Here is a 27,908-nt window from a genome sequence, read left to right as displayed (position 1 = left end):
TAAAAGAATAGTGTATTCAATATTCAATTCTGAGCCAATCTTAATCCAGTTAAAATGTATAAAATGCCACCTTAGATTTTTTTTAAATTAGCAATAATATATGAGTAACTCATAGCAGTTACCTTTTCATTAAATTTCCCTTATATTTATGTTCAAAGGAATGTCAAAAGTAACTTTTTAAAACTACACTTCATGAGATTGTCAATGTCTTAACGGCCTTTTACCTGACCACTGAAACACAACAATTGCTCCCTTCGGTTTGAGTAAAATCCCTTTCTAAAAACAGAAGCCAATAGAGCTTTTTGATCCTTAGGCAAAAAATTATTTTTAAAGAATCTAAAACTAAATTTAACCAAATATTTTAAGATACATTCTAACCATTACACCTGAACCCTTAGAGAGGGCATATTTCATTCCTTGGAATGACACAGTGTTTTCTTAGCAAACATCCCCTACCACTAAGTAAACTATTAATTAAAACATAATTCTTCACGTAATCTGTTTTAGCCCTTGCAGAAAGAGATCTAAAATAATCCTCTACCTACAGCACATGTGTGTGTATAAGCATGTATGTATACAGATATATTTTTAATCCTTTTTTTTTTAACCTAGAGTTTGTACTCTTATAAGCTGTGTGCTCTTAAGAAGGTTATAACTTTCTGATACTCAATTTTTTCATCTGTAAAATGGGATAATAATTGAACTTACCTTGTGGGGTTGTTGTGAGGACTGATTAAATGTTAGTTTATTATCTCATATAAATTTCCTGAACACATAAATGATCATACCCCCAAAATATACAAATTCAGTGGGGCATTTGATGTTCAATTAACTATGAAATTCCCCTTATCTCATATCTATCAGCTAGGCCGGCTGCTCATTAATTCAGAAACATCAAACAATGTGAGTCTTGCAGAATAAGGATACACTGGTGGCAGAAAGACAAGTGATCCTGGCCGGGATCTATTTTTAGGCATGGTTTAATTAACTACACCCCTAGTGTTAACACTGGAAAATAAACAAATGGGTGAAAGGCATCATAAAAGAGTCACTCTGAGATCTACAGTTTCATAGTATTCACAAATAAATCAGCATGAAGAAAACACTTAGATCATTTCTCTAGAAGTCCTTGCTGATACAAGGCAGGCCAGAAACTGCGGAGATTTCAAAGGAAATTAATGAGTTCAGACTGTTCACACCGCATGGTTCAGAGAGGTTCCAGGTATAAAATGTAAGCGTGAGAAAACTACAATTTAAGGGTTGGTTTTCAGTGACTTGGTACCTTACAGTGGAGAAAAAGGAATTTTTTTTTTGGTTATACAGTTACTGCATATGGATAGAAAATGCTCAGCAGTTTCCACAGCAAAAGGTATCTCTACATTATGTACTTTACATAAATAAGTAGGGAAAAACCAACCCTGATTCTCTTGTCAGGCTAGAAAGGTATTACAGTTAATAATTACGACATCACTAGCTGGCTACCTGGTATTAATTATGCCAAGTCATACAATTATCTATGGGAAGATTACAATGAGACATTTACCCAAGAAACAGCTGAACATTTTGTTCCAAGTTACACTCCTCTCCTACCAAAATAACGTCTGGTAACTCATATTCTAAGAAGAGCTCCGATAGGAACATGGACAATTCAAACTGTCTTACTTGGATACCACACCAGGCCATTTCCTTATTCATCTTTATCTGTTAGTAGAACACAATCTTACCGGAAAAGGAAAAATGTTGTCAGCCCTGTTCAAGCTGTCTTCCATCCAGGACTTAGGAGCAAAGGCAGAGCTGGGGCGAGCGTACTTCTGGAGCTGAATATGATTGCTTGCAAAATTTTTCTTCAAAGGCGAGATGGAGTTCAGGGGCGTTATTCCTCCGTTCAGCCCTCTGCGGTGATCGCGGCCTTGGGAACCTCCCCAGCCACCATATCCACCACCTCCCGGGCTCCAGGAAGAAGAGGGGGTTGGAGAGGGGCTCTGGTAGCTGCTCCATGGAGAGGGGGGCTTGTTAAGATTATTCGCCAAGTGAGGCAGCTGGTTAAAAGCAGCATTTCTATGTGTGAAAGGTGGGGGGTGGGGACTGGCAGGAGACCTCCTCTGCTGCTGATGCTGGCTGTGATGATGCTGGAAGTGAGGATGATGAGGGTGGTGCTGGGACAGAGGCCCGATCTGCGGGGAGAAGCTGCCTCCGAAGCCGGGGCTGACATGATGGGGGAAATTCTGAAACAACAGAGCACCGTTATTAGCCGAAGCAGCGGGGACCCCTCCCTGGTGAAAGAAACTGGCATCTTCGTTGACGATTGTAGAGGAGGAGGGCGCGATGGCCGCTGACCAGTTACTGAAGCCAGTCAGGGAGGAGGCGCTGGACGTCAGGGGCTGGGTGGAAGCACCGAGCCCCGCAGCTTCTTGATAATCAAACCCTGTCAACACGGGTGACTCGATTCTGATCTTCTCCTTCCCATTGCCATTTTCTGAAGAAGTGTCCCCTTGATTTTCTTCCGATTTCGCCTTCTCCGTTTCAGGCAGTATTCCAGCTTCCTGGCCGGGGCTGGGGGAGAGCTGCTGCTTTTCCAGGGGGTCTTGCTGCTCCTGTTGCTGACTTTTGGCTTTTTCTGACCCCAAGATCTCATCCTGGATGTTGTGGGCAGCCGGAGCAGGGAAGAGCCAGGCTGAGCCGGCACTGCTGCCATTGGCAGCTGTGTTAGTATTTATAAAAGCAGCAGGGCTGGGGGTGGCATTTTGGTGATGGTGTGGAGGCTGCAGATGCGGGTGGAATCGGACTGGAAAAGCAGACTTATTCCCAGTATTGCTTTGCACTAGCACTCCAAACCCGTAATCCCCCATTTATTATTTTTAGGAGCAGAATCTTACAATAATAAAAAAACAAAAAATTAAAAAACTAAAAAAAAACACGACAACCTGATGTTTCACGCCTTTGTATCCTCTACCCAAAATATTTGTTTGTTTGAAATGTCTTATTAATAGCTAGCTCAAAGATTGCAGCTTATCACCCTAAACAGCTCTGATTTGGAATTCTGGTCTCTGAAAAGAAAAACACACTAAAAAAAACCCACCCAAATCTCATCCAAAATGGGCTTCTTTCTAGGAGGGAATAAAAACGAAGAGGGTAAGAACCAAGTCTTTGGTTAGTAAAATAGGCGCTTTCTTTTTTTTCCAAAGGAAAATGTGTTACATGAATGACAAAAACACAGCTTCTCAAGCATCTATGGATGTAGAAGAATAAGCATTGCGCGGAGTAAAAAATATATATATGTCTATGTGTGTATATATATATAATTTAACAATCACATATGGTCTTCCTCAGCAGTTTAGATTCACTCACATAAAAATTAGAATAGGGCTAAAAGGGTGGGGGGAGGGGGAGAGAATACGTTCTTTTCTTGGCAGCTTGGTTAAAAAAATCGGGAATAATTTAAGAACATTATATATTATATATTTATATATAGATAGATAGATTATATCAGGGTATCTGGGGCGGCGGTGAATTCCTGGTTGCGGGCGAGGAGGTCAGCATCGACTACTGGGAAGGTGACCGCAGGGAGGTGTCTGCCGTTCCCGGTCCCGTGCCTGCTCCTCCGCGGGGTGCAGCTTGGGCCTCGGGGGCTGTCCCGGAGGCTGTGGGTGCGGGTCTCGCTGCGGTCGCTGTTCCTGGGCTCCCCCCCGGCTTCCTCTCCCCCATGAAAGGGGCTGGCAACACCCGGTCCTCCCTCCGCGGGGGTCGCGATCGGCAGGGACTAGCGAGACCGCACGAGGGCGAGCCGGCGGCCCGGGGGCGCGGGGACCGCGGGGGCGACCTGGACGGTCCTGCGGGCTCGGCCTCTTCCCCTCGCGGCGGCTCCGCGGTGTGGCTCCCTCATGGGACCCCGGGGCGGTTTGTTCGGTTCTCTCAGTTCGATTCTCCGCAGGGAGGGAAGCAAGGAAAACCCCGCTAGTGGCGTTAGGAGAGCAGGGCCTTCCCCCCGCGGCGCGCTCTCGCTCTTTTTTCCCCAAGGTTTTTTGTTTTTTTTTAAACTATAATTTAGAAGGCTTTTGTTTCTCCTCACGGTTGCTGGGCCGCCGCCGTCGTCGTCGTCGCCGCCGCCGCCGCCAGCGTCGCTTTACCCCGGTCCGCAGTGCCCGCTGTCGTCGTGGCGGCCTCCGCCTGGCTCTTCTTCTTCTCTCCTTCTTCCTCCTCTGCTGTCGCCGCGGGCGCCGCCGCCGCCGCCGCCTCCCGGTGCTCGGGTCCCGCAGCCGCGGCTGAGTCCTTCTCCTCAGGACCGAGCCGAGTGAAATGACAACCAGCTGGAAAGAACGAGAGACACTTCCGGTTCGCAGAGGGCGGGGCGGGGTAGCGCACACGCCCCGCCCACCCGCCGAGAGACCAATCCGCTGCCGGAATTTAGACGGGGCCACGCCCCTCCCCGCCCAGGAAGGTCGCAAAGTTCCCTGGAGAGACGCCCCTTCCGTCAGCGCCTCGCCCAGTGAGGCCGGCCGCCCGGACCCCGCCCCCACCCGGGCCGAGCGCGGCGGGTCGCCATGTTTAGGGCGGGCAGAGGCCTCCTTCGCTGCTTATCTCCCCCCACCACCCCCGGCAGGAGGAGCATGGAGGGACGCGGGGAAGAGAACGGATTGTCTGAGCACCGCGGAAAAGGGGCCAGGTGTTGGGTGTCGAAGTGGTGACCCCTGAAAGCGCGGGTGAGCGGAAGGACTGCCCACAGTAAAGGTGGTTCCCAGGCGTCACGTGCTGCCCCGAGCTCCGCCCCAGAGGGGGTCCTCCCAGCTGTCCGGTGCCTAGAGCTGCGTAAGTCCCAGACTCTCCCTTCACCCTTCACCCCCACCCCGGCCTGGCTTAGGTCTGGCGCAGCCTTTGCGGCACAAAGATACAGCTGCTGGGCCGCCCGTGGCTGAGCCCTGGTGTCCATCCCCTTCCAGCCCACCTTACCCAGTAGCAGAGGGGCATCTTCAAAACAAAAATCGTGTGGTCCTCCCCCGCTCAGATCTCTTCTATGGTTGCCCGTTACCTCGCCTAAATTTGGTGTTCAAGGCCTTTGTAAATTTATATATATGTTTTAAATTTAATATATTTAATATATTAATATATTTAAATAAATATATATATAATTTCAGAGAGGAAGGGAGACGGAGAGAGAGAGATAGAAACATCAATGATGAGAGAGAATCATTGATCAGCTGCCTCCTGCACGCCCCACATTGGGGATCCAGCCCTCGATCCAGATATGTGCCCTGTCCGGGAACCCAAGTGTGACCTGGTTCATAGTCCATGCTCAACCACTGAGCCGTGCTGGGCAAGGCCTTTGTAGATCTTAAAACTCACCCCCCCCACCCCCCCCACCCCCCACCCCTCACCCCTGAAATGCCCCACACCAAGCTGTTTCAAACATCCTCTCAGTGCTTTTCCCCTCCCCTGCCTCTCTTCTCCACCTGGTGAACCCCTGTTTAGCTTTAGGACTCAGTTCAGAAGCCACCGGCTCTGTCTTGTGGATTCTCTCTGAGCATCCACGGCTCTGTGTGCACCTGTGCTTGTTTATCACAGTGCTGTGTGTTGTAATGGTTGCTTATGTCCATGCTCCTGTGCTCAGCTGTGGGCGCTGTGAGGAGAGGACCCTGTAGGTAGGAGGCATCAGGGAATGAATGCTGAAGAAACGAGTGAACAAACCTGCAAGGATGAAGTCATTCCTGAATGACAGCCCCCTTGCCTAGTCTGAAGTATTTCATTCCTCTGCTATTTGGTTTGGCACTCCGATCTCTCGTACTTTCTCAGTTAGGTTGTTCACTTGCTGCTCAAGGGTATGTTTTGTTCCTTGTTACACGTTCCCACCACTGTGACCATCATCAGGTGTGTGAGCGGTTCTCAACCTGTGGGTCGCAACCCCTTTGGCGGTCAAACGACCCTTTCACAGGGGTCGCCTAAGACCATCCTGCATATCAGATATTTACATGATGATTCATAACAGTAGCAACATGACAGTGATGAAGTAGCCACGAAAATAATTTTATGGTTGGGTCACAACATGAGGAACTGTATTTAAAGGGCCAGAAGGTTGAGAACCACTGGGTAGGTGAATGCCTTGCTCTCGGCACAAGCTCTAAAGATGTTGACTAGGTGAGTGTTTTCCTTTAGTAGGAAATGAAAAAATGAAGAAAAGAAATCAGAGTAGAGCCAGAAGTGACTGTGGCAAGAGTAGGGGAAGAGAGATCAAAGACCTTTAAGAACTCTTTTATGAACAAAGGTGGCTTCTACTTCATTTCTGTAACCTTCCCTCCATGGCCCCGGCTTCTGCTGCCTGGTTTTTCCGTCTCCCAACACTTCCATGTAGAACACCTGTTTAGAACCTTAGTGGTTTAATTCTTTCTTATCGTGTCACAAGCATGAATCCCATCTCTGTGGCTCTCCTGCAAGCACCTGGGGCATGGGGACTGGGCCTACTCTGCTGTTTACTCCCCGCATCTGGGCAGACTCGGAGGCTTAGCTGTCAGGTGTCACTTCCTCCCAGTTGGTTCCCTGGCTGCCCTCTTTCTGGCATCTTATAGAGCCCCCCTTTGAACATTGCTGCTGGTTGTCAGTGGGCTAGTTTCTTGAGGGCAAGCATTGGGCCTGATTTGCCTCTGTGTCTCCGGCAGCCAGCAGAAGGTCTGGCGTGGAGCAGACTCGGGACATGTTTCTTACATGACCTAGTGGATGTTCCGTGCCCAGCAGACAGTGCAGAGTCCTTTGTGGAGTTACCAGTTCTCAGTGGCTAACATGGCAGCCATTACCTGGAGCAAAGAGGACTGACTATCTTTGGAACCTACCAACCTGAATTTGAATCCCAGCTCTGCCACTTCCTGTTGTACAGCCCCAGGCATCACCTCTGCCAGCCTCTGGTTCCTCACAGATAAAATGTGAATGATATTTCCTCCAGCAGTGGGTTGGCAAATTACACGAGATCCATGTGAAGTGCTGGGCTCATAGGTTTTCAAAAATGGCAGTTCCTTATTAATATATGAAATGCAGAGAACTGCTTCACAGACGTCTTTCGCCCAGAAGCAGCTGCACGCGTGAATGAGCCCAGGAACCTGTGCTGGTTTGTAGGGGGAGGGGCAGCCCGAGCCCGTCAGGGTGCTGCCCGGTCAGCCTGATCTCGGAAGGCCGTGGCAGGCGTGGGCCGTGCGTGGTGTTGGGCAGGGCTAAGTGATCAGCCAGGCTCCCGGCGAGGGGCTGGGAGAATGGGAGAAGGAAGAGGGAAGCAATTCTCTGGGCTCAGTTGTCTGCTCAGAAACCCAGGATACCCAGCTCAGGGCTGCCCTCCTTGAAAACATTCTGGCCTTAGAAACTGTCCCAGGTAACCATGACAACAATTCAGCAGCTCCATTTCGGATCTCCAAAGGGACCTAGCATTGCAGATGAGTGCTGGCTTGAGCACTCTGCTGGCGGAACAGGGCCCCTCCCAGGAAGCCCGCTCACTGGGAAGCTTGGGGTTGCAGAGAAAGCAAGCTCTGCCCGAACATTAAGGCGCTACTAGATTTTCAAAAAGGAAAAAACAAAACCTCCCTCTTTGTCCAGCAAGGGCTGACACACCTTCAGAGAGCTCATAGCTTGGTGAGTGCATGTCCCCTGCTGGCTACTGCCCAGCCCCCTCCCGGGTTTGAGGTCAACCACACCCCAAACCCAGAGCCTCCCAGGAAGCAAGGCCCTAAGATCTCCTTTAGCAGCCTCCCTGAAAGCTTGGCAGGCGATACAAATCTCACCCCATAATCCCACAGGGTGAACTCTGCCCCACTCCAGCTCTGATGTCCTCCACGCTGCCCTTGAAGCACACACTGTCAGCCTGTCCCCATCAGCACACGCCCAGGCTCTGCAGGGGCCGGTCTGATGACTTCAGCAATCAGGGCCACCACCCAAGGCCGCCCAGGTTGCGCACCGTGCCACTCCATCGGGCACCACAGACTCCAGGTGGGAATGGCACCCGGAGTTGGACAAGCATCAGCCCCGCTTCGGTTCATTTCCATAAGGCACGAAGGCACACTGTGGAATTCGGACACCCAGACCGAAGAAGCCACCAGACACCACCATAAACTCCGTGGGCACATGCTCGTCGCGTGCGGAAATATTGAACGCAATGGACGCTTTCAGGGTTGGTGGCCCAGGAGCTTCCCGCAAGGGGACTGAAGGACATGGTGTCCTCGGAGCTGTGGTGAGCGTAGTGAGAAGGCAAGTCCGGGCAGGTGTGTGGTCCAGTCCCCCGAGAGACTAATCCCAGCAGCATGCTCCAGGCAGCGGCAATACGCATTCTGATGTGATGGTGGGGTCTAGATGTTAGTGAAACTAAAGAACAATGCAGTAAGAATGTTCCAGGGCAGTTTCTGGGAAGGTCGGGGAAGGACAGAAACAAAGCCAAGTCCCCAAAACAGGTTTCCTTAAACCCCGCCTCTGCTCTTCACCCTGTGTCAGTCCTGGGAAGTGTGCATGTTACTTAGAAGGCAGCACTGTTCCTAACAGCTCATTGCTGGTTACAGCTTCTCTTTGTGTGGTGTTTCATGGCCCTCTGCATTGGGAACGGTGTTTTTCTCCGCTTTCCCACCTGAGGGGTGATCCTTAACATGGAGTCCACAGTTGGAAGGCCATCTGGATGGGGAGCGAGTGGGGGTGCCAGTTCCCCCGACGCCCTGTGACTGGAGAAGAGATTGGGGAATGTCCGGACACAGACATGCTTCACCTGCGGTCGCCATCACATGGTGAGCTGGAGCGGGGCGGACCTCCAGGACTGCATCACGTGGCATGACGTGGCTCTTCTGTGGCTCCCGCCACCTACGGGAGCGGCTGCTGCCCCATGTTACCTGTGCCGTGGTGGTTGGACACACTTCCCGTCTCCGTCTCAGAACCGGGCCGCGCTGCCAAACAGCTGCCCGCTCGCACCCGTGGCTACGCTGGTGGATTGGCACCGGCGATGCGGGAAATGAACAGCTTTTCGGAGCTTCCAGGGAAGATTCAGGGACCAGGGAGCTGGGAGTCACAGACCTAAACCGTGGCCCCAACATGGCCATCAACTCGGTCCCTAGTCCAGTTTGTCCAGTTTGATGATTTCCTTTCGGCCAGCATTTTTACTACCAAAAGAGTTTCACTTCACAACCCTTCAGCAATAAAGGTTCAAAGGAAGTCACTTTATTAGAAAAACACTAAAGCTGGTCCTTTCTTTTTATGTCCAAATGGCTCGCTCCCTATTCTTGCAGTATGAGTGTAACTAAAGAGTAGATTCGGAAGCATCCAACCTGAAACTTTAGTGTGATTAGTCCCCGGGGGAGTCCATCAGATGCACACGCCCAGGCCCTGCCCCCCAAGAATCCTGATTATGTTTTCTCATAGGATTTTCTAATACAGTTATAAGGTTGCCGGGAGCCGGTCCATCCTTGCCGTTTCAAGGGACCTGGCATATATGGCATACGGTTCTTAATATGTTTGCTCACCTTCTTGGCGCTGTGTTTTAACCAAGGTCACCTCTCCGAGAAAGGTTGTTTCCCCAGGTAGGAATTTTTCCCTGAAGTCAGGGAGGGGATGAAACTCCTTAACTAAGTGCCAGGCAGGTAGTTAATCACTACAAACAATCATGCTTAAGCTACATAATCTTTACTCCCTGGAATGGAGATAAGAAACGCCCTAACCTTTGTAATAGAGATTGATAGGATTGAATCAACTGGTATAAATACAGATGTAACAAGACAGCAAGAGACAGAACTGAGAACACAGGGCTTGGAAGACAGGACCAAGAGAGACAGAGCCTAGGCACAGAACCTACACAGAACGTTCTCTAGGGACAGAAGAACTTCGCTGGCGAGAGCATGCCGGAGGATCCTGGACAGGGACTGGCCTTGGAGCCTGGAGGCGGAGCCTGGCGAGAGAGCATGGCAGGGGATCCTGGACTGAACCTGACTGCGGAGATTGGCAGGAGAGCCTGACTAGAACCTGGTGACTGGACCTGCCTGGAGAACCTAGCAAGGGAACATGGCCACAGAACCTGGCTGGAGATCCGTAGCAGAACCTCTCTGGAGATCGAGACCAGAACTTGGCTGGAGATCCTGGCTGGAGATCCTGGATAGGCTACTGATCAACTGAACGCTGTCTCCGTGTCATTCCTTCTTCGCCGACTCCGTCCACACCTTTGGGGACCCCTGGACCCGCTGGGGTTGGACCCCAGCATAAGGTACAAGAGATTTTCTCATAATGTGAAAGCACAGGAAGACCAGAATAAGAATGGCTAAAAACGAAGAAGTTCATTTCTCACATAAATGAAGACCGGGAGTCAACAGAGGGCTGGCGGGTGGTTTCAGGAAGTCATCTGAAACCAGGTTCCTTCCAGCGCAGTGTTTTCCAGCCTCAACCTGTACCTACTGCCTTCTGATCTGAGATAGCTGATCAAGCTCCAGCCATCACGTCTGTCTTCCAGACGGAAGGCAGGAGGCAAAGGTAACGAAGGACATAACCCTTCTCTTTGAGAAAACTTCCCAGAAGACACACGCATCACTTTCATTCTCCTCCCATTGGCCAGAACTTGGCCATATGGTCACAGCTAATGGCAGAGAGGTTGGGAAGTATGGTCGTTATTTCACACTCGTGCACTTAGTTAAAAATTGATATTCTATCACCAAAGAAGAAAAGGGAGGTGGATGTCACAGGGTGGGGCACTTAGATCCAGGGGTGCTTCATGACTTACCTGGGGTCTGACAGTCAAGCCAAGGACCTCATTTTGCAGTTGAGGAAGCTGCGGTCCAGGGAAGGGCCTTGTCTAAAGTCAGCTCTTTTCTCCAGGTATCTCGACCCAGGCTCTTTCCTCTACCCGTGGTCCTCAAATCTTAGTGCATCAGAATCATCTGGTTGACCAGTTGAGACAAACCAAAGGTTCTGATGGCATAGGTATGGGATCCAAGAACTGGCATCTCTAATGGGCTTTCGGGCGATGCTGAAGCTGCTGGTTTGATGAACACACTTTGAGAGCGAGTGGCCCACAGGTCTTCCCCATCTGGGTTTAACAAGGGACATTCAATCCTGTGTGGCCAACTGAACCCATCGCCTCCTTCTCAGCCTTAGTCCTCCTCCCATTTCCTCTAGCTCACCCAATGGTACCATGATTCTTTCTCTCAGTTGCCTACGGGAGTCATTCCAAACTCCTCCCTCTCCTTCTTTATCCTCCAATTCAGTGGTTCTCAACCTTCCTAATGCCGCGACCCTTTAATACAGTTCCTCATGTTGTGGTGACCCCCAATTGCATTGTTACAAATTGAACATCATTAAAGCATAGTGATTAATCACAAAAACAATATGCAATTGTGTATGTGTTTTCCGATAGTCTTAGGCGACTCCTGTGAAAGGGTTGTTCGACCCCCAAAGGGGTTGCGACCCACAGGGTGAGAACCGCTGCTCTAATTGGACTCCAGGTCGTCTTCATATTGTTTCCTCAGCATCTCCTCTTTTTCTCCATCTCTGCTTTGGTTTAAGCCTGATCATTCCTCACCTGAATATATATATATTTTTTTAATGAAAGCCATCTTCAGGCTTAATGCCTGGCCTTGCTCAATGAATCTTTCTAAATGGAGAGCCTAATTACATGAAGCCATCGCCTAAACACTCGCAGTGGCTTCCTGATATATAGCTGATGTTCTTTTCAAACGTCAGCAATTTTCACTTCCAGCATCACATTTTTTTTTTTTTTGCCATATTGGTGTTGCTCCTACACTATCGTATATTTCATATTTTTCTATAAGCTGGCTCACCTTTAGAGAAAAAAAATTAAATATACATTCAAGGCAACTTGATTCACCACCCAAAGTGAAAACTATAACCAAAAGGTAATTATCACATTTGAAACAATGAAAACAAAATGATGTATTGAATTTCCCCTCGGTCTTATATGCGTATCAAAGTCCGTAAGTCTGAGGCCTTCCTTCCCTTTGTTAACAAGGAAGATTAAAAGGGTTAGAGTTGATAAAGACTTCCTACCAATCTGGGAAGCATTAGAAGGAGTGAAGGAGAATGGAAAAGGAACCACATTTCTCATGGTCTGATTCAAGGTTATGTAGGTCCCTCCTGGGTGCCACCCACAATCCTCTCCACAATCCACCAGGAGAGGACCGATCATCTGAAAAGCACTGCCAGGCTCCTTAACATGGCATCCCGTGCACCTGACCACCTGACCTGCAAGGCAGTTCAGTATCACCTCTTGCAACTCTCCGAGAGCCTTGTTCCAAGCATCCCGAGACACTTCCCGGGACTTTGAATGACATGAATCATGAATACCAGCTGGGTGAGGAAGAGTGACTTGAACAAGAGGTTATTCTTCTCAGACATCAAGAGTCCAGAGGGCGCCGACGCCGGCGGGTCAGTGATGCCAGGGTCCGGTTGGAACCTCGGCTCCCCCTGCAGGGTCCTAAGATGTCCCCTACAACTCCAGTCATCATGCAGGGCGTTTCGAAGTAAGAAGCCCAGGACTTCAAAGAGCTGAGAGTTGCTGGTCTGTGCTTTCCTGTGACGAGGGAGGAACGGGCTTTCCCAAGGGCCCTCCAACACACTTCCTGTTACATTGTTTCGGTCAGAACTGGGTCACAATCCTTGATATAGACCAGACCTGGGCCCACCTTCTCTGAGACCAAAGGGTCCCAACATGAAACATAAAGTCAGGATTCTGCTGGAAGGAGGAGGGGAAGTCTTTGGAGGCATAACAAGAGCCTTCCATGCTCACACTGTTTCCTTAGGCCCTTCCATGGGGGTCTGACTGCCAAGAACACAGATGCGTTTGCCAGAGAGGCTCCTCCCATTCAAGCGCCCTCGCTGGCCTGCCCTGAGCCCCAAGCAGAGGTGCGTGTCTTCTAAGTTGGCACAGACCCTTGGCCACATAACTGACTATTGTCTTATGGATTCTTTGGTTCCCATTAGAGTTACTCCTCCAGGTCAGGCACTCTTTTCTTTGTCTTTTGTATCCCCTGGGCCTGGCCTTATGCCCAGCCCATGGCAGGCCTTTAGTGAGTGTTTGTTGAATTAATCAATTTTTTCTTCCTTCTATACAAGTCACAAGTGAGTCCTAAAGTAATAAACGTTAGGTTGAACTTAGCTAACAAGCATGCCTTGGAAAACCTTAGAGTTCTCTAGATTTGATTGTTGGTGTTTTGGGGGAAATACAGCAATCTCCTAATAGTGTACATCAAGGCACGAGTGGCATAAAACTTGGACCACGCTGTTGATCTTCTGGCACGTCAGTCGCTGTAAATCCTGGAGAGTGGCTTTATACACTCAGTAAACCATTTCCATCTTGTGTAAGATGCATTAAACAGGGTAATGGCTTCATTGGGCTGAGTCATCTCAGGGCCAGTTCCACGAGACCATTAGCTAGGCTTTATCCATATCCCCCCGGTGGTAAGCAGCTCCTTAATGAAGTGGATTGCCTTGAAGCAATTCAATAATGCCTGCACACACACACACACACACAGACACAAGTACACAAACGCAAACATACAGGCACACACAGACACACAAACACATATACACACAAACATACGCACAAACATACACAGACATACACACAGGCAAACACAAACACAGAATACACATAAACACATATAAACACACAAATACACACATGTACACCCAAACATACAAACACACACATAAACACACACACATACAAACACATACACACATACTAAGTTATCACCACCTCAAACAACTACAGAGGCAGTAATTATCTAATATTAATGGGCACCATCACATCCGACTGGATGTGCCAGTTTCTGATGTAGCTGAGTTCATTCCCAGTAATGGGTTTCTTGAAATGACCCGGCCCCACAGCCATACCTTCAGGTTCAGCGGCCCCTGTGCAGTATGATAAACACATAGATAATTCAGCCAGGGCAATGGCAGCGCTGTGGGCGCACTCTGGGCTGCTGCTCTTCAGAAGCGTGGTGGTGAGGAGCCACTGTGTGCAGGCGCTGTAATTCACCGTTTGCTCAGAGTGGAAGCAAGGTGGAGGAGCGCTCCAGGCCCCTAGCTCATTTTTTATTAAGAGCCCTTTTTAAAAAGTCCACTCCGCCACTGAAGTTCTAAAAATAGAAGGAGGAAAAAGAAATAAACAGGCTACAAACTTAGAAATTAAGAGGCTGGGTGCAGTCCTCGTTAAGCAAGGTCTAGGATGCATTTTTTAAGCAACTTTCTACGAACTTGTAAACGCATGGGGTGAGTTTCAAAACGAGTTTCATTGTGGGTACGTGAGTGCTTCTTTTTAATCCATGCATGGTGGTTACTGGGACAGCGTTTCTTCAAACTCTAGCCTCTGTGTACACCCAGACACGTCATTTTTGCTGCATTGCGGTATTATTACCTGTCTTATTTATGATCCACCCAACAGTATTTGTAAATGGACTCAACTTTTTAGAACTTCACTAAATAAGTTTAACTGGAACATTTTGTATCACTAATGTAAATAGGAAAATCAGTATGTCGTGCTGTAAAACAGATGGGCATTTATTTTTTCCCGACACACACTGAAATAAGTACATGTTGAGGCAAACAAATGCCTAGTAATTAAAGTAGGAGTTCCTCTGCATCTCACCTCGAGGCATCGCGAGGACTGTCAGTGGCACGCCTAAGGAGCACTGGCTTCCTGGCTCAGAACACACACCTTTTGAATCAGGCAAGATTGGTTCGAGTCCCACCTCTGCCCCTTGCCAGCTGCATGACTCACGAGCTGGTCTTTTTGTCTGTCTGAGCCTCGGTTTCTGCGTCTGGAAAATGGGGATAAAATTGCTGAGCAGTTAGTTGAGAGGATTATACGAGGCAATACACCTAAATCTCTTAGCAAATGTCCCAGAAATGTCCACTATGATTATTATTCACTTGCAACTGGGAAAACTTGGGTGATCACAGGGAACCATCCACCCACAAGTTCAGTCCAGAACAAACAAGATGCACTAGGCGTCTACCACATGACAGGCTCTGTGGTAGGCCCTGGTGACATGCAGATCGGTCTCGAGTGACAGGCAGGCTCAGAGCTAATGGCAGCAGAACGTGGGAAGGGCGGTGAGAGGCACGTGCCTGGGTTTATGGCAGGCCAGAGCGGGACATGACGGAAGTCAGCATCAGGAAGGGAGATGTGCGAGTCCGACATCAGGCTTATGGAGACAAACATCCGTGCTGGAAGGGACCGAGTACATTGGCCTTCCAGTGGGAACAGAAGATGCATGAAATCCGAACATACATGCAGCGGTGGAGACATGTCATCGGTTACTTGTGACATAATGAATTGGTGAATGTTATTTTAAAGACCAAAGAGTGGTCAAGCAATGTGTAAATGGAATTTAAATTTTCTTGGCTCCCATGGAAATCACAGGCAGGTGGTCACAGATATTTGAGGTTTGGCCTACAGAGTAATCCACTCGTTTTTCAAAAAGTATTCTTTGCTAACATGCGTAGATCATCCACTCATAGAAAACCCAGATCTGTATCTCTCTTTAAGGAGTGGAAGTCACGTCCACCCAGATTCTCATGGCGGGAACTCAGGGCTGGAGTGAGTAGCGCTGCTCTTGTAGACAGGGCGCTGGTTCTCTTGGTCACCAAATTCCCACCTGTCTCAACGGTGCTGCTGCCCTAAGACCCAGGTTGGGGGGCGGGGGCGGGTCCCTGCTTTAGAGGCCCGACTCCGGCCCCCTCTCCAAACGTGCCCTTCCCCAGGTCACCAGGAGTCCCTGGAGCCAGGGGGGTCTTGGGGAAGGAGAGGATTGAAGCTTGGATGTGCGGCCGAGATGCCTACCCCCTGCACGGAGCCCGTTGCCGTGTGAGCTGGAGGCAGGCGTGGGAAGGGAAGAAGAGCAGGTGTTTGTTGGGGGCTGGGGGACACTGGGCTGGGGACCAGTTCTCCCCAGGTCATCGTTTTCAGGTAAGGAAACTGAGGAGTCTGAGACTTCTAACTTTGAACTTGGCCTTCCTGGTCATTATAAAGGTATATTTGTCAAGTTAAGAGACTGCAGGTGCTTCCATTGTGAACTCGGTTTATAACCTGTACGTATGGCAAATGGACTTCTGTTTGTGGGCTTTCCCTGGGCCTGCAAATCTTAGCAGAGGACAGGAGGGGGCCTGCTGGGGGGGTTCACTCCCTTCTCCTTGCCGCCTGGTCCCTGTCAGCACTTGGGTTTGTGGCTCCAGCTAGACTGTGGGCTTCCTGAGGGTGGGAGATGTTCCGCCACCACCGGACCCTGCTGCCATTTCTGGTGAGTCCTCTGGGCACGGTTTTCTCCTGTCACATATGCACACACATCACAGGCGATTTAAAATGTTTCCCTTAGAAAGTTCACTAAGGGCTAGACTAGTTGGGGTTGTTTCTATTTTTTTATTTAAAATGAATTTATATACCTGCTAAAATAATCTAAAAGGTTCAAAAAAGGATAGAGAAGAGAAGAGAACTGGTGCAACCATTAGGAACATTTTGATGTGTTTATTTCTAGTCTTTTTTTCATACATTTCTGCTCATAGCTGATGCATTACCCAGAGATTTATGATGCGAAGCTGACATATTCCAACTATTTGGGCAGCTTCCTTCCTGCTGTTTGTCATTCCCCATGATACATTTCAAAAGACAAATTGCCTGAGAAACTTCTAGATTTTGTGGAGAAACATTGGCGTGAGGAGAATGATGTGGTTCTGAATTTCTGTGTGAGAGAGTTTCTGATTTACCCAACTTACCAGTTGTTCATCATTTTCATCATCATCATCACTGTCAAAGGTCAATGACCAGCCATCTAATCTCTTACGGCCTTTCTCTGCTAAGCTCTGTAGAAGGAATGCTGCGTGCACTCGGCCCTTCCCCTTACCAAGTGACAGATGGCCACGCACACCTGCTGTGGTTCACGCGCCAGTCCACAGACACTGACCAGGCGATGCCCCAAAGCCACGCACCACTGAGATCCCGAGAGGATCCCAGGTAGCAGGGAGAGAGGACCGAATTCCACACGCGATGGGCACGCCGAGCCAGTTCCTAAGGTGGCGTGGGGACACGGAGGGAGGTTTCCTTCCTCGGCCTGGGCTCCCGGGAGGGCTTCCAAGAAGAGGTGACACTTGAGCGCCGTCTAGAAAACTGAGCCGGGGTGGGCAGGTGGGGAAAGGACTCGGGTGTCGGGTTGAGGCCCCTTGAGGGTGCGGCTGGTCAAGAGGAGAGAACCTAACCCACATTCACGGGCTGTGTCCTCTGTCTCAGCCAGGCCAGGCCCTCACAAACAGAGGTGGGAGGGCTGATGAATGAACACGTGAACAGACCGCTGGGGAACAGCCTGCCTCAGAGAACACTTCAGAATCACATCTGAGAAGCCAGCTCCAAGGCAGGCTAGAATTTCCCTCATGAAAGGAAATTAAGATGTCCTCCACAATTTGGCAGTACCCATTAAAATTAAATATGTGCATATCCCATAACCTGGAAATCCAATTTCTTGAATTCTATTGTAGGAAAAAAAAAAAACTTGCTCATGTAAAAGGATGTGCCCTGTAGCATTATTTGCAAAAAGGGGAAAAATTGGGATGAGCCTACATATTTATGCATAGATGGATGGCTGTCGGAACTAGGCGATATCTATCCCATGGAAACATATGGAAGGCTGGGAAGGGTGAGGTAGAGTCATATATACACAGGTAAGGCTCCAAGACAGGCAGCTGAAGGAAAAAAACACATCCTATACTTCACATGCAAAAGGATACCATTCACGTTAAAAAAAATCCACACACAACATAACATGTTTCCTATAGTTACAGAGATATGCAAGTTTTTATAGATACACATTTCATATAAGCACACAGAGGACTAATTAAATGCATTTGCTGAACAGAAAACCAAAGCTAGGCCTTCACTTCTGACATCTTTCCCTAGGAGAGCGTGCTCTGTGAGTCGCCTCTGCGGCGAAAGGGTCATCAGAGCCATGGAAATGTTCTGGCGTGCGGGTCAATCAGCGCCCCCTGTTTAGAAACACATTGAGCAACGAGAAACAAGACACTCCAGTGGCCCTACCCTGTGACCCAGTAATTTTCCTCTTAGGAATCCATCTGACAGAAATAACCCCGGAGAGGCGCAAAGAGTTTCCTATAAAGATGTTCAGAGCCCTGTTATCTATCGTCGTGAAAAAGAAAGGAATCATCTGGATCGTTCACTAACGGAGGACAGCTTACGAGAGCGGCCGCTGGACATAACGGCGTGCCGGGTAGCCATCTAAACCGCGTTGCAGACACATTTCTACTGACTTGTAAAGATGTTAACAAAATAATAGGTATAAATATGTGAAGGTAGTATGGTCTCAAATGTGACAGAAGCACAAATACATCTGTGTAAGTCCCATGGGGGCGGGGGTGGGGGGGTGGGGGACCCAGGAGAGCCTCATGTTCCCCAAGGTCTCAAATGCAGACGTTGGACATGACCTCTAAATGCAGTTACAGAAACCATCACTTAGGGATACTCTCACCGTTCACGTGACCCCGCTTGCTGAATGCAAACATGTAAAACACAGTCCCGTGTTCCCGCTGCTTCCGACGGCCCCCCTGGCTGGAGGACCTGTGAGGCCCTGGGCACACAGGGTCAGCAGGAAGTACCCCAAGTGAGAGTGTGGGTGCTGGTGCAGTTATGTTTTTTCCCCCCCAATGGGTAGTTTTCTGCTTTTTCTAAATTTTCAACAATGAGCATGTATATTCTTTCATAATTTAAAAATAGCTCCTTGATAAAAATGTAAAAAATAAATAAATAAATAAAACAGGAGAGGAAATGGCTCCTTTAAATCACAAAAGCAGAGCCCGGCTCGAGAATGTGCCCCATCAGGCTGTGCCCAGGCGGAGACCTCGGCAGCCTGGCACCAGGGCCGGACAGAAAGAATGCGGCTGGACTCTGCCCCATGGTCACGCGGAGGGGAGGCCGGTGGCACTCCTGCTCCCGCCCGCCTGCTCCTCATTCTAGGTGAGGCCAGCGTGGCCAGACGATTCTGCTTCAAAGCCGGACCTGATGCTTGGAGGGGGTGGGGAGGTAACCAGGCGCGGCTCAGCCAGGTGAACCGGGCGCCCTGGGGCCCTGGCTCCAAACCAGAGCACGAGAGCCGGGAGGAGCTTGCTGGCAGGAGCACAGGGGCACGCAGGCGGCTTGATAAACAAATCCCTTTATCAGGGGCCTTCAGAGCAGAGCACTTACTTTCAGGCAGACAAGCTTCGCAGGAGAGGGCAGGTCCAATACGACGAGAGAAGACAATCACCAGATTACAGGGGGGCGGGGTCTCAAGAATGGATCTGGGCCCTGTTCTGGGCAGGTTCCCTGTGCACGCGCGCGCCCTGTAGTGAACACTCCTTCCGCCCCCTCCACCCCCATGCCCCAGGCCTTTTCTTCCCACTAACAAAGCGGGTGGAACTGGTTCTATCAGCAGAACAAACACGAGGCGTCCAGTTCTCCCCAGTGAGGAAATGGCTCCTGCCTCCTCACCTTCGACCACGGGACCACGGGACCACGAAACCATGGGACCACAAGGCCACGGGACCAAGGGACCACGAGGCCACATGCACGGATGGGTCCGGGAGCGGAGTGTCTGGTGGGGAGAGCTGGCCCGGCCGCCGCCCTCGTTGCAGGAAGCTGCTCCCCCTCCCAGCCCCCTCTGCTCAGCGAACGCAGGTCATTACCAACACAGCGCGCGTTTGCACATTAACCAGAGCAAAATCATAATATGCTCTCTCCTTGCATGCGCTGTGCTGATAAATCCCAATTTATGACGGGGGCATGCTGATTAGTTAGTTAAAAAATAATTAGCCCCAGGATGCGTTCCCGAGTTGGAGATGCAAGGCATGCGCACGCGTTCTTCTCCAGTCCTCGGCACGGGAGTCTTCGCAAGGAAAATATTCCTCAGACGCGCCCATGGGAGACAAATGGTGGAGCTGCCTGGCTTTGTTTTTCTTTCCTTCTCGCTGTGCGGGGTGAACTTTGGATGAAATGTAGTGCCTGTCAGGCTGGGTCACTTTGGAGACACGGATCCAAGCCATAGCAGTTACCCGCGATCGAGGTTTGATGGTGAGATTGACGGGAGGCAAAGTCAGCTCAGCAGCTCCTCTTGTCTCAGAGAGGGCCTTCCTTCGGGTGTGGAGCCTTCATTTCTGGGGCCCAAACGTAAACCCCAGAAAGACCAGAGCAGGGGGGGGGGAGGTCCACAAGACCAGAGCGGGGCTGTTACATTCACAAGCAGAGGAAGCCCCAGGCCGGGCCACAGACCGGAAGGATGACCTCCCAGGGCCCGTACGCAGGGCCCAGCGGCCACTGCTGCCCCGGGGAGCTGGAACAGCGCAGTGCGCTTTGCGGGGGCTGAACTTCTCCCGCGTGAGCCGCCGTGCACCTTGCAGAGGCCGCCCGGGAAAACGCCCCGCTTGCCTGGCAGGCGTGTGTGGCCCCGCGGGGTGGTTCGCTGCCATTGCTGGTTCTGGTCACTGTGGCCTTGACCGAGCCACACACGGAGCACAGGCCTGGTTTAGGCTGCACGGAAACCGCACGGAACGTGCTGAGACGCTTCGGCCACCAGAGGCCTGTGGGGGCAGAGACATGTGCGGGGACCTGCAGGTCCAGCGTCCGCCCCACGGCTTCTCCAGGGCGCAGGCCATCGAGAATTATGATGAGAAGAATGGCCCCTGTGCTTAAAATCCCCTCGTTTTCCAAGTGTGTGCAGTGGAATTCACGGAAGTTCAACGGTCCTAACCCCCTGGGGGCATGGGCTCAGCGCATGGGGTTTGGTGCCAGACGGGCCTGGCTGTCCAAGCTGTTATCTCCTTGCTCAGAGCCTGTCTTCCTTCCACTGAGCACATCTGCACCTTCGGGATGATAGTAACCGATGTCACCCTGACTACGTGCCAGGGACTGTTTATGTATATGTTCACTCCTCTAGCCTGGCCAATTTACCCACCTCCTGCGGGAGGCTGGGCAGGACCGGCTGTGCCAGGCCCATCAACGGTAGGAGCTAGCTTGCTGCCACGCTGCTGCTCGTCCATCTCATCCGCCATGACTCCCCATCACACCGCCTCCACGTCAGCCATTCAACAAATGTCTCCGGACCACGCTGGGCCTCTAAGGGATCAGAGACAAAGAGGTCCCCAGAGTGCCCCTAATGGACTCTCTCCGGCCCCTTTGCCTGACTGCCCCCTCAGCCCGGAGTGGTTCCCCTCCCCCCAGGGCTGTCTGCCTGATGAGCACGCCCTCCCCACCCTCGCGGGCCTCACCGCCTCCGTGAAGCTCCCTCTCAGTCCACCAGGAGCTGACAGTCTCCCAGTAAAGTCTGGAGCCTGCTCTGGTGGGTGAGGCAGCCATTCTGCCTGATCCGTCAGTGCCAGGAGTAAATGACCTTGATCCCTTCTGATCCCTCCCGCCCCTCCCACCGTGTGGTCCCCCAGCATCCTGTGTGTCTCCACCTCTACTGTTACCCTGTATTCTCATTGCTGCTTCTCCTCTCCTGTCTCCCCGACCTGACTGTGAGCCCTGGCAGGCGGGCCTGAGTGTCACTCACCTCTAGTTGGCCCGGGCTGCCCCTAGAAGGAAGTGTAATGGGGTGGGGGGGGGGGGGCGGGGAGGAGAGGGGAGCTAGGTGGGAGATGAGGAATGTGGGGGAAATGAGAGCTGGTGTATTTCTGGCCCATGTGCTGATCACCAGGAGGAAGTGGCCACAGGCTATAAAGTCATCTTCACAGGCACCTCCCCCAGCCATCTGCCCCCAAAACGCTGGCACGAGAAATCTCTACCTTTCCCATAACATTTCAGCTCATGTGCAGTGGCACATGTGTTGAGAATGATCTGGGTCTTCCATTTGGAAAAAACCCAACTCTTTTGCCCGCGCCTGTGTCGGCCTCATTGTCCAGCCCTTTGCGGCTCTGGTCTGTGGGTGTCTGTGCCAGCGCGAGTGGCTGAGAATGGGCGCTTTATGGGCAAAGGAAGCAAAGCTTTTCTTTGGCCGGTGCTCCGAGCCCAGCTGCCAGTCACAGGGCTGGCTGCCTCCATCCGCTTCAGGAAAGCCTCCCGCCTGCACTTGGGGAGGCCGCGGCCCTCCAGGCAGGCCTCTAGGGCGGCCTTGAGCCGGAGCGCCCTGGGGCCTGGAAGGCCCACTGCCCAGGTGCCAGGCAGCACTGAGCAAGGGCACCGAGCCCTCACAGTCCTTTCTCCTCGGAAGCTGTGTGCTGCCGTGGAAAGGAGTCGGGTGCAAATCTGGCTCTCAGTGTCCAGCGGTGTGACCCTGGGCCAGCTTTTTCCCTCTCCGTGCCTCAGTTTCCTCATCAGCAGAATGGGGAGAACAGAATCGCCACCTCGATAGCGTGGCTGTGAGGAGCAGGTGGGACAATGCACTTGGTCACCTTTTGTGAATGGAGAGGTTAGGTGCTCATGTCGATTTCTCGCTAATGGAACAGCCGCTGCATCCCACAGGAGGGTCAGGGCCAGCAAAGTGCAGAATTTACAAAGGAAAAATCCGAAAACGATGGCCCACTTCTCAAAGCCCTTCACCACTTTGGAGGGTAGGAAAGGGCTGGGTGTTGAAACTTAGGGAAGATTTTGACACCTTTTTCGGAAAAGGCTTTGTGCCTGCCCCTCTGCCTTAGCGTACTGGGGTCTCGGAGAGCTTGCTGTGTGCGCCCTGCGGCTGGGGGCACGGTAGGTCTGGGTCTGACTCAAGCTAAGGAAGCGCCAGTGGCCGGGGGCAGCAGCGGAGGGAAGTAGGGACACGGCCCTCCAATGGCAGGTCAGGGACAGGCGGACCAGGAGGGTAACCACAGGTGGCCCGGCAGGGACATCTCCAGAAAACTTGCCAACTTAGAGCGTCCGAGAGTGCAAAGCCTGTGACAGGACCAAGCAATTGCGAACTTGCCCATCCTCCTGACCTCCCTCCTCTCTCCCCCACGGGACCCTTGGAGAGACCAGAAAATAGGTTAGCGAGCGCGTGGAGGGACAGATACAGCCAACCCACAGGGTCCTCCTGGCAGCAGGCCCCAGTGGGAGGAGGGAAGGAGATGGAAGTCATGAATCGAGGCTGAAGCTGTAGGTTGAGATCTGCCCAGGGGTGGGGTCGCACAGGACTGGTGCCCCAGGACGGAGGGGGGTATGGGATCCAGGACTGCCTGTCCCTGGTTTAAAGGACCTTTTGTTACCCAACAGCAGCTAGAAAACTCAGGGGTCTGCCTGTATCCTCATTCTAGAGCAAGGAACAGATTGCAAGCAGTGAACAGGCTTCAAGGGAAACGGGGGACAAAAATAAAGTTGCTTTTTGATCAGAACCCTGCCTGTGCACGCATTGGATATGTTATTATTACAGATCCGGCACTAACCGTGTGCTGGGCACTATGCAAAACACTTTGTATTTTCAAAATAGCCCACGGAGGTAGGCGCTATGGCGATGCCCATTTTGCAAAGAGAGAAACTGAGGCTCAGAACAGTTAGATAACGCGTTAAGGTTGCAGGAGGGGTGGGAGGGAGCCTGCACGGGGCGCCAGGCGGTCGGGCTCTGGAGTCACAGTGCCTCCCATCCGGGTCCCAGTGGGCAGATCAGACAAGGACTAGCATTGTCCCTCCCATCCTCCAAGGGCACTCGGCTAAAAACACTCCAAGAGTGCGGGACTCTTCGCCAGTCCCTCTGGGGGAGGACTTCTGGGAGACATGCTGTGTTGGTTAGAATGACTTGCTGTAAGGATCAAGGCCCACGCCCGCTAGCTTCAGGAGGGAGGGGACATTCTCATGGACCCAGGGCTGTATTCCTGAAGCCTGTCCCGGCTCCCTCTGCCTCCACCCCTCTCCTTCCTGCTTCTTCCTCCTCCTCCTCCTTTTTCCTCTACACATTTCTCAGGCCATTTCGCAGCACGGGGCTGCCTCAGCTCCTGGGTCAGGGGCACCACAGTGCCAGCCTCAAGACCAGGTGGCTGAGTCCCGTTCAGAGGGCAGAGAAAGATGAGTTAGCTGCCTACTGGAGTACCGACGAGTGCCAGGCATTGTTTTAGGCACTTGGGGTACAGCAGTGCACAAAAGAGGAAGCAACTATTGATTGGTCTATGTTGGGTCAGCTGACCTCTGCCCCTGGCCCAATCGAACTGCCTGGGGGTGGGGTCAGGCAGTACTGATACCCCAGGACCAAGGTAGGTGTGGAACCCCGACTGCCTGTCCCTGAAGCCATCAGGCCAGACCTCCACCTGCAGCTCCAGCCTCCCACGGTGGCAGCTGCCCGCTGCTGTCCTATTGGCGGTGCCCTCAGGAGGCCCCCACCTCCCCAGGCATGTCCCTGGTCCGTTAGCCAACCCCCTTCTAGGTCGGATGAAGCCAGATCTTATTGTTCCTGTTACTTTGTGTCCTTCTCTCAACCTGGAAGGGAGCGCGTGCCTTGGGAGACATGGGCGGCCTCCCCGGGGTGGCAGTGAGCGCAGGCAGGGCCGGCGGTGACAGCCCACACAGAGGACAGACTGTGCTGGCTTCGTCCCCCCAGATGGTCTCCTCTGAGACAGTGTCACCGCTTGTGCAGCTGGGCCCGGCTGCACGGGTTCTTGTCCAAGTGCCTCCGTCCTCCATTGTCTGCAGGCAGGGACGGCGACACCCTGGGCCGCGAGGGTCCTCCGCTTCCTGTGGGGTGCCAGCTGCTGGGTTTCAGTTGGCAGGGTCTGGGCCTCCCACCTTCCTACCATCTCAACAGTCTTTTTTTTTTTTTTTTTTTAACACAAGCTACTGCACATTCAGTAATGGGATGGATACATCAGACTCTGCCCTGTCAGCGCCGTGCTGAGCAGGGCTTCTCACGCTGCCGCAGAGGGTGCCACCCCTGAGACGGGGTGCATCCTGGGACGAAGTTCACAGTGCAGAATCCCCCCCACCCCCCAGTTTCTGCAGGAGGGGCCCGGGTTTTGTGCGCTGAGAAGCCTGGAGGTTGGGAGCATGAGTGTCTGAGCCGGGGAGACCGGGGTGCAATCCTGCCAGAGCCGCTCACGAGTTTCCTCATGTAACACGAGGTTGGCAGGGCTTCCTCACTGCACGCCACGCGAGGAAAGCAGGATAACGTATGTCGGGGCTTCCCATGCTTCCCGGGACACAGGAAGGACGCAGCACATGGCAGCCATTGTCCATGTAGATGTTACACACCTGCTGGAACCCTGACCCCCAACCTCATCGCCATGGCCACAGAAGTGTGCGGAACCAGAGACAGACAGACCTGCGAAGTGTGACAATCACACACCCTCCAGGATTGTTATGAGTGTTAAATGAGCTGGTGTGTGTAACCACGATATACATCTTACTCATGTAATCCTCCCAGCAGCTCTAGGAGGGAGGTGCAGTTATTATGCGCACTTTACACGTGGGGAGATCGGGGCGTTAACAGGGGCCTGCAGTAGCCGTTTCAAGGTCATGAGCCTGTAAATGGGTCAGGCAGGAAGCGGGGAGGGTGAAAACGCCTCCTCATGCCGTCAACCCCTCTGTCTACCATCTGGTCTGGAGTGTCTGGCACCTAGTGGGAGCTGAAAAAATGTGAGCTGCATTTCTGCACATCACAGACGTGTAAACGACCAGGACCCGGGGCAGGACGCATGTGCGGGACAATATCTGTGAGGATCATCAGGAAATAAAGTCACGCCAGCGGCACGACCCAATAAGGCTCAGAGGACCCCCTGCCTGCCAGCCCTGCTCCCGCGGCTTGGCGTGTGCAACTGTCAATTCTGAGAAGCACCCTGTGAGGTAGATGAGGAGGCCCTTGTGGTTCCTGGGACTTCTGTCCACACACACATCTGCGGCTCTGACCTCAGATTCGGCCCGAGCACCCCCGCTCCTTAGAACTGGGAGTGAAAGTGACCCTTGGCTGGCCCACACCGAGCAGCCAACAGGATGTGCAAAGATTTGGGAGGACACCCTCTTCGCGGCTAAATTTCCAGCCTCATTTTCCACGGGCCCGGAAAAGTACATGCACAGAGCAAGGCAGTGTCCAGGCTGAGCACGCGGAGGTGTCAGTCGGGGGCTGGCAGGAAGCAGGTGGCCCACACAGATGAGGTGATTTCAGGGAGTGCAGTAAAGGAGCTATTTACAAAGGGCTGGGGGAACCACAGGGCTCGCTCAGTTCCCTGGGGCTGAAACAGCTGAGTGCTGTCACCTCCCCTCGGCCTGAAGGGAGAGGGGCAGATTGGGGACCTCAACCCTGAGACCGAGTACTGGGTGGAGAGGCCCATCTGGCAGGAGCTGGGGCCACGCCCCACAGTGGCCCAGCGAAGGGGAGGCAGGGGAATAAACACCCCAACGCCCTCAGCCTCCCGCCTGCCAGGCTCCTGCCAGGTTCCATGTTGTTTGAGCCCAACCAGGAGCCAGAGGGCAAAGGGGCTCCACTGATGCAGTCCACAGAGATCCGACCTCCTGGGGCACAGGGCGGGGGGGGGGGGGGGAGGCTGGAAAGGCAAAGGGAAGATATCTGGACACTAGTTCTTAACTGAACCAGAGGGACCATCGCCCCTGGGCCTGGAGATTCTAAGGCAAGAAGGTTGGGGTCTCGGTGGTGGTCTCTGCTTCTGGATTGGGGAGCAGACGGCTGGGGCACAGCTGCACCTGTGCTGGCCGAGCTGGCGCCAGCGCCACCTTCTGCTGCTCTCACTTTGGATGGGGCCTCTCAGCCAATGCTAAGCGGATGCAGCCTCGAGTCCCCTTTGTCCTCTACGGCTACGCTACCCTCTGCAAAGCCAGATACGGCGCCCGCGGGCTATGCAAGCTCAGGAGGGCTCCGGCCGCACACTCATTCCTGTCCTTCAAGCCTGGCCGGGATTTATCCTGTGATGTCTTGCCTGGCATTTGTGTATGTCTGTCCCACTGTCTAAAGTATAGACTCCACAGTGGCATGTTTTATTCATGTCCGCATGCCCAGAACCTGACGCAGCCTGACCTACTGTAGGACCCCAATACATATGCGTTAAGCCTTTATGTCCCTGTAGCCTCTACAGATTCCAATTTAACCAGCATTTATAAGCCCCTACGACTTCCCCAGCACTGTGTCAGATCATTTTCATATTAATTTTCTAATTTAAATATTCCCAACAGCCTGGTTATGACCCTCATCTTTACAAACGAGGAAACTGAGGCTCAGAGAGATGCAAGAGTTGAACAGTTCTGCTTCTCTGGTCTAATACTCTTGACTGTCATGCTCAGAAGGTGTCTTCTGATTGGTCACTGAACAGTTGCTTCATGCCTATGCATGAGCTGATTGCATAGATGAGCCCAGGAGAGCCTGTGTGTGCACGTGTGTGTGTGTGTGTGTGTGTGTGTGTGTGTGTGTGTCGCATGCACGCGCTTCATGAAGCTCTGAGAATCGTTTATGGTGCCGACCTGCTCACAGTGCTCGTCTCAGTTTGATGGGCACGGCCAACTGAAGGGCTCATGGACATCCTCCCCATAAAGTCGACCTTGAACCCACTCTGCCACATGAGCATGAGCTCGGCTCTCCATTGGCTGCAGGAGCCAGGCTCTCCCACACTTGGCTTGCTCTCCTTGATCCACACATTTCTGACAGCTTCCCCCATTGAACAGTGAAAACGTAAACTTGTCCAGTGCCCACCCGTCAAGTGGTCCTACCATGGAGCTGCCAGCATTCTATTCGGCCCGTGAAACCCACCCGCCTCAGAAGAGCCCCCAGCACATCTCCACTTACCAACAAGAGAACAAAGCTCAAAGATGTTAGAAATTCACATTTCACATGCCCTGAACGTGCACAGCATTCTCTCGGCCTCAGATGGCCCTGAGGGGAGGGACAATGGTCAGCCGTGGTGTATAGGCGAAGGGCCCAAGGCTCGGGGCACGGGACGCTTTGTCCGAAGTCACACAACCAGGAAGTGCTGGGGCCTCAGGGAAGACCGGGGCTTCCAGCTGGTGCCCATGGACGGGA

The 27,908-nt window shown here is 52.1% G+C and overlaps 1 protein-coding gene and 1 long non-coding RNA gene across 7 annotated transcripts in view; both read right to left on the bottom strand.

Moving 5' to 3' along the window:
• The window catches only part of CPEB4 (cytoplasmic polyadenylation element binding protein 4), a 56,069-nt gene extending 51,758 nt beyond the window's left edge, over positions 1-4,311 (bottom strand). For 5 of the 6 annotated variants that reach the window (XM_059699219.1, XM_059699220.1, XM_059699221.1 and 2 more), the window contains exon 1: positions 1,725-4,308. In XM_059699219.1, the coding sequence (XP_059555202.1) occupies positions 1,725-2,849 (1,125 nt within the window). In that variant the 5' untranslated portion in view covers positions 2,850-4,308. Of the gene's footprint in view, positions 1-1,724 lie in introns of all 6 variants that reach the window. The other variant, XM_059699224.1, reaches the window with a different exon arrangement.
• A 9,803-nt stretch (positions 4,312-14,114) lies between these two features.
• Positions 14,115-27,908, bottom strand: part of LOC132235979 (uncharacterized) — a 272,119-nt gene continuing 258,325 nt past the window's right edge. The window contains exon 3 of the long non-coding RNA XR_009453133.1: positions 14,115-14,771. This is a non-coding gene — a long non-coding RNA (uncharacterized LOC132235979). The remainder of the gene's footprint in view (positions 14,772-27,908) is intronic.

The sequence above is a fragment of the Myotis daubentonii genome, chromosome 5, assembly GCF_963259705.1.
Source record: "Myotis daubentonii chromosome 5, mMyoDau2.1, whole genome shotgun sequence".
Taxonomy (NCBI): domain Eukaryota; kingdom Metazoa; phylum Chordata; class Mammalia; order Chiroptera; family Vespertilionidae; genus Myotis; species Myotis daubentonii.
Note: the sequence above shows the minus strand (reverse complement) of the source record. Positions and strands in the feature narration are given on the sequence as shown.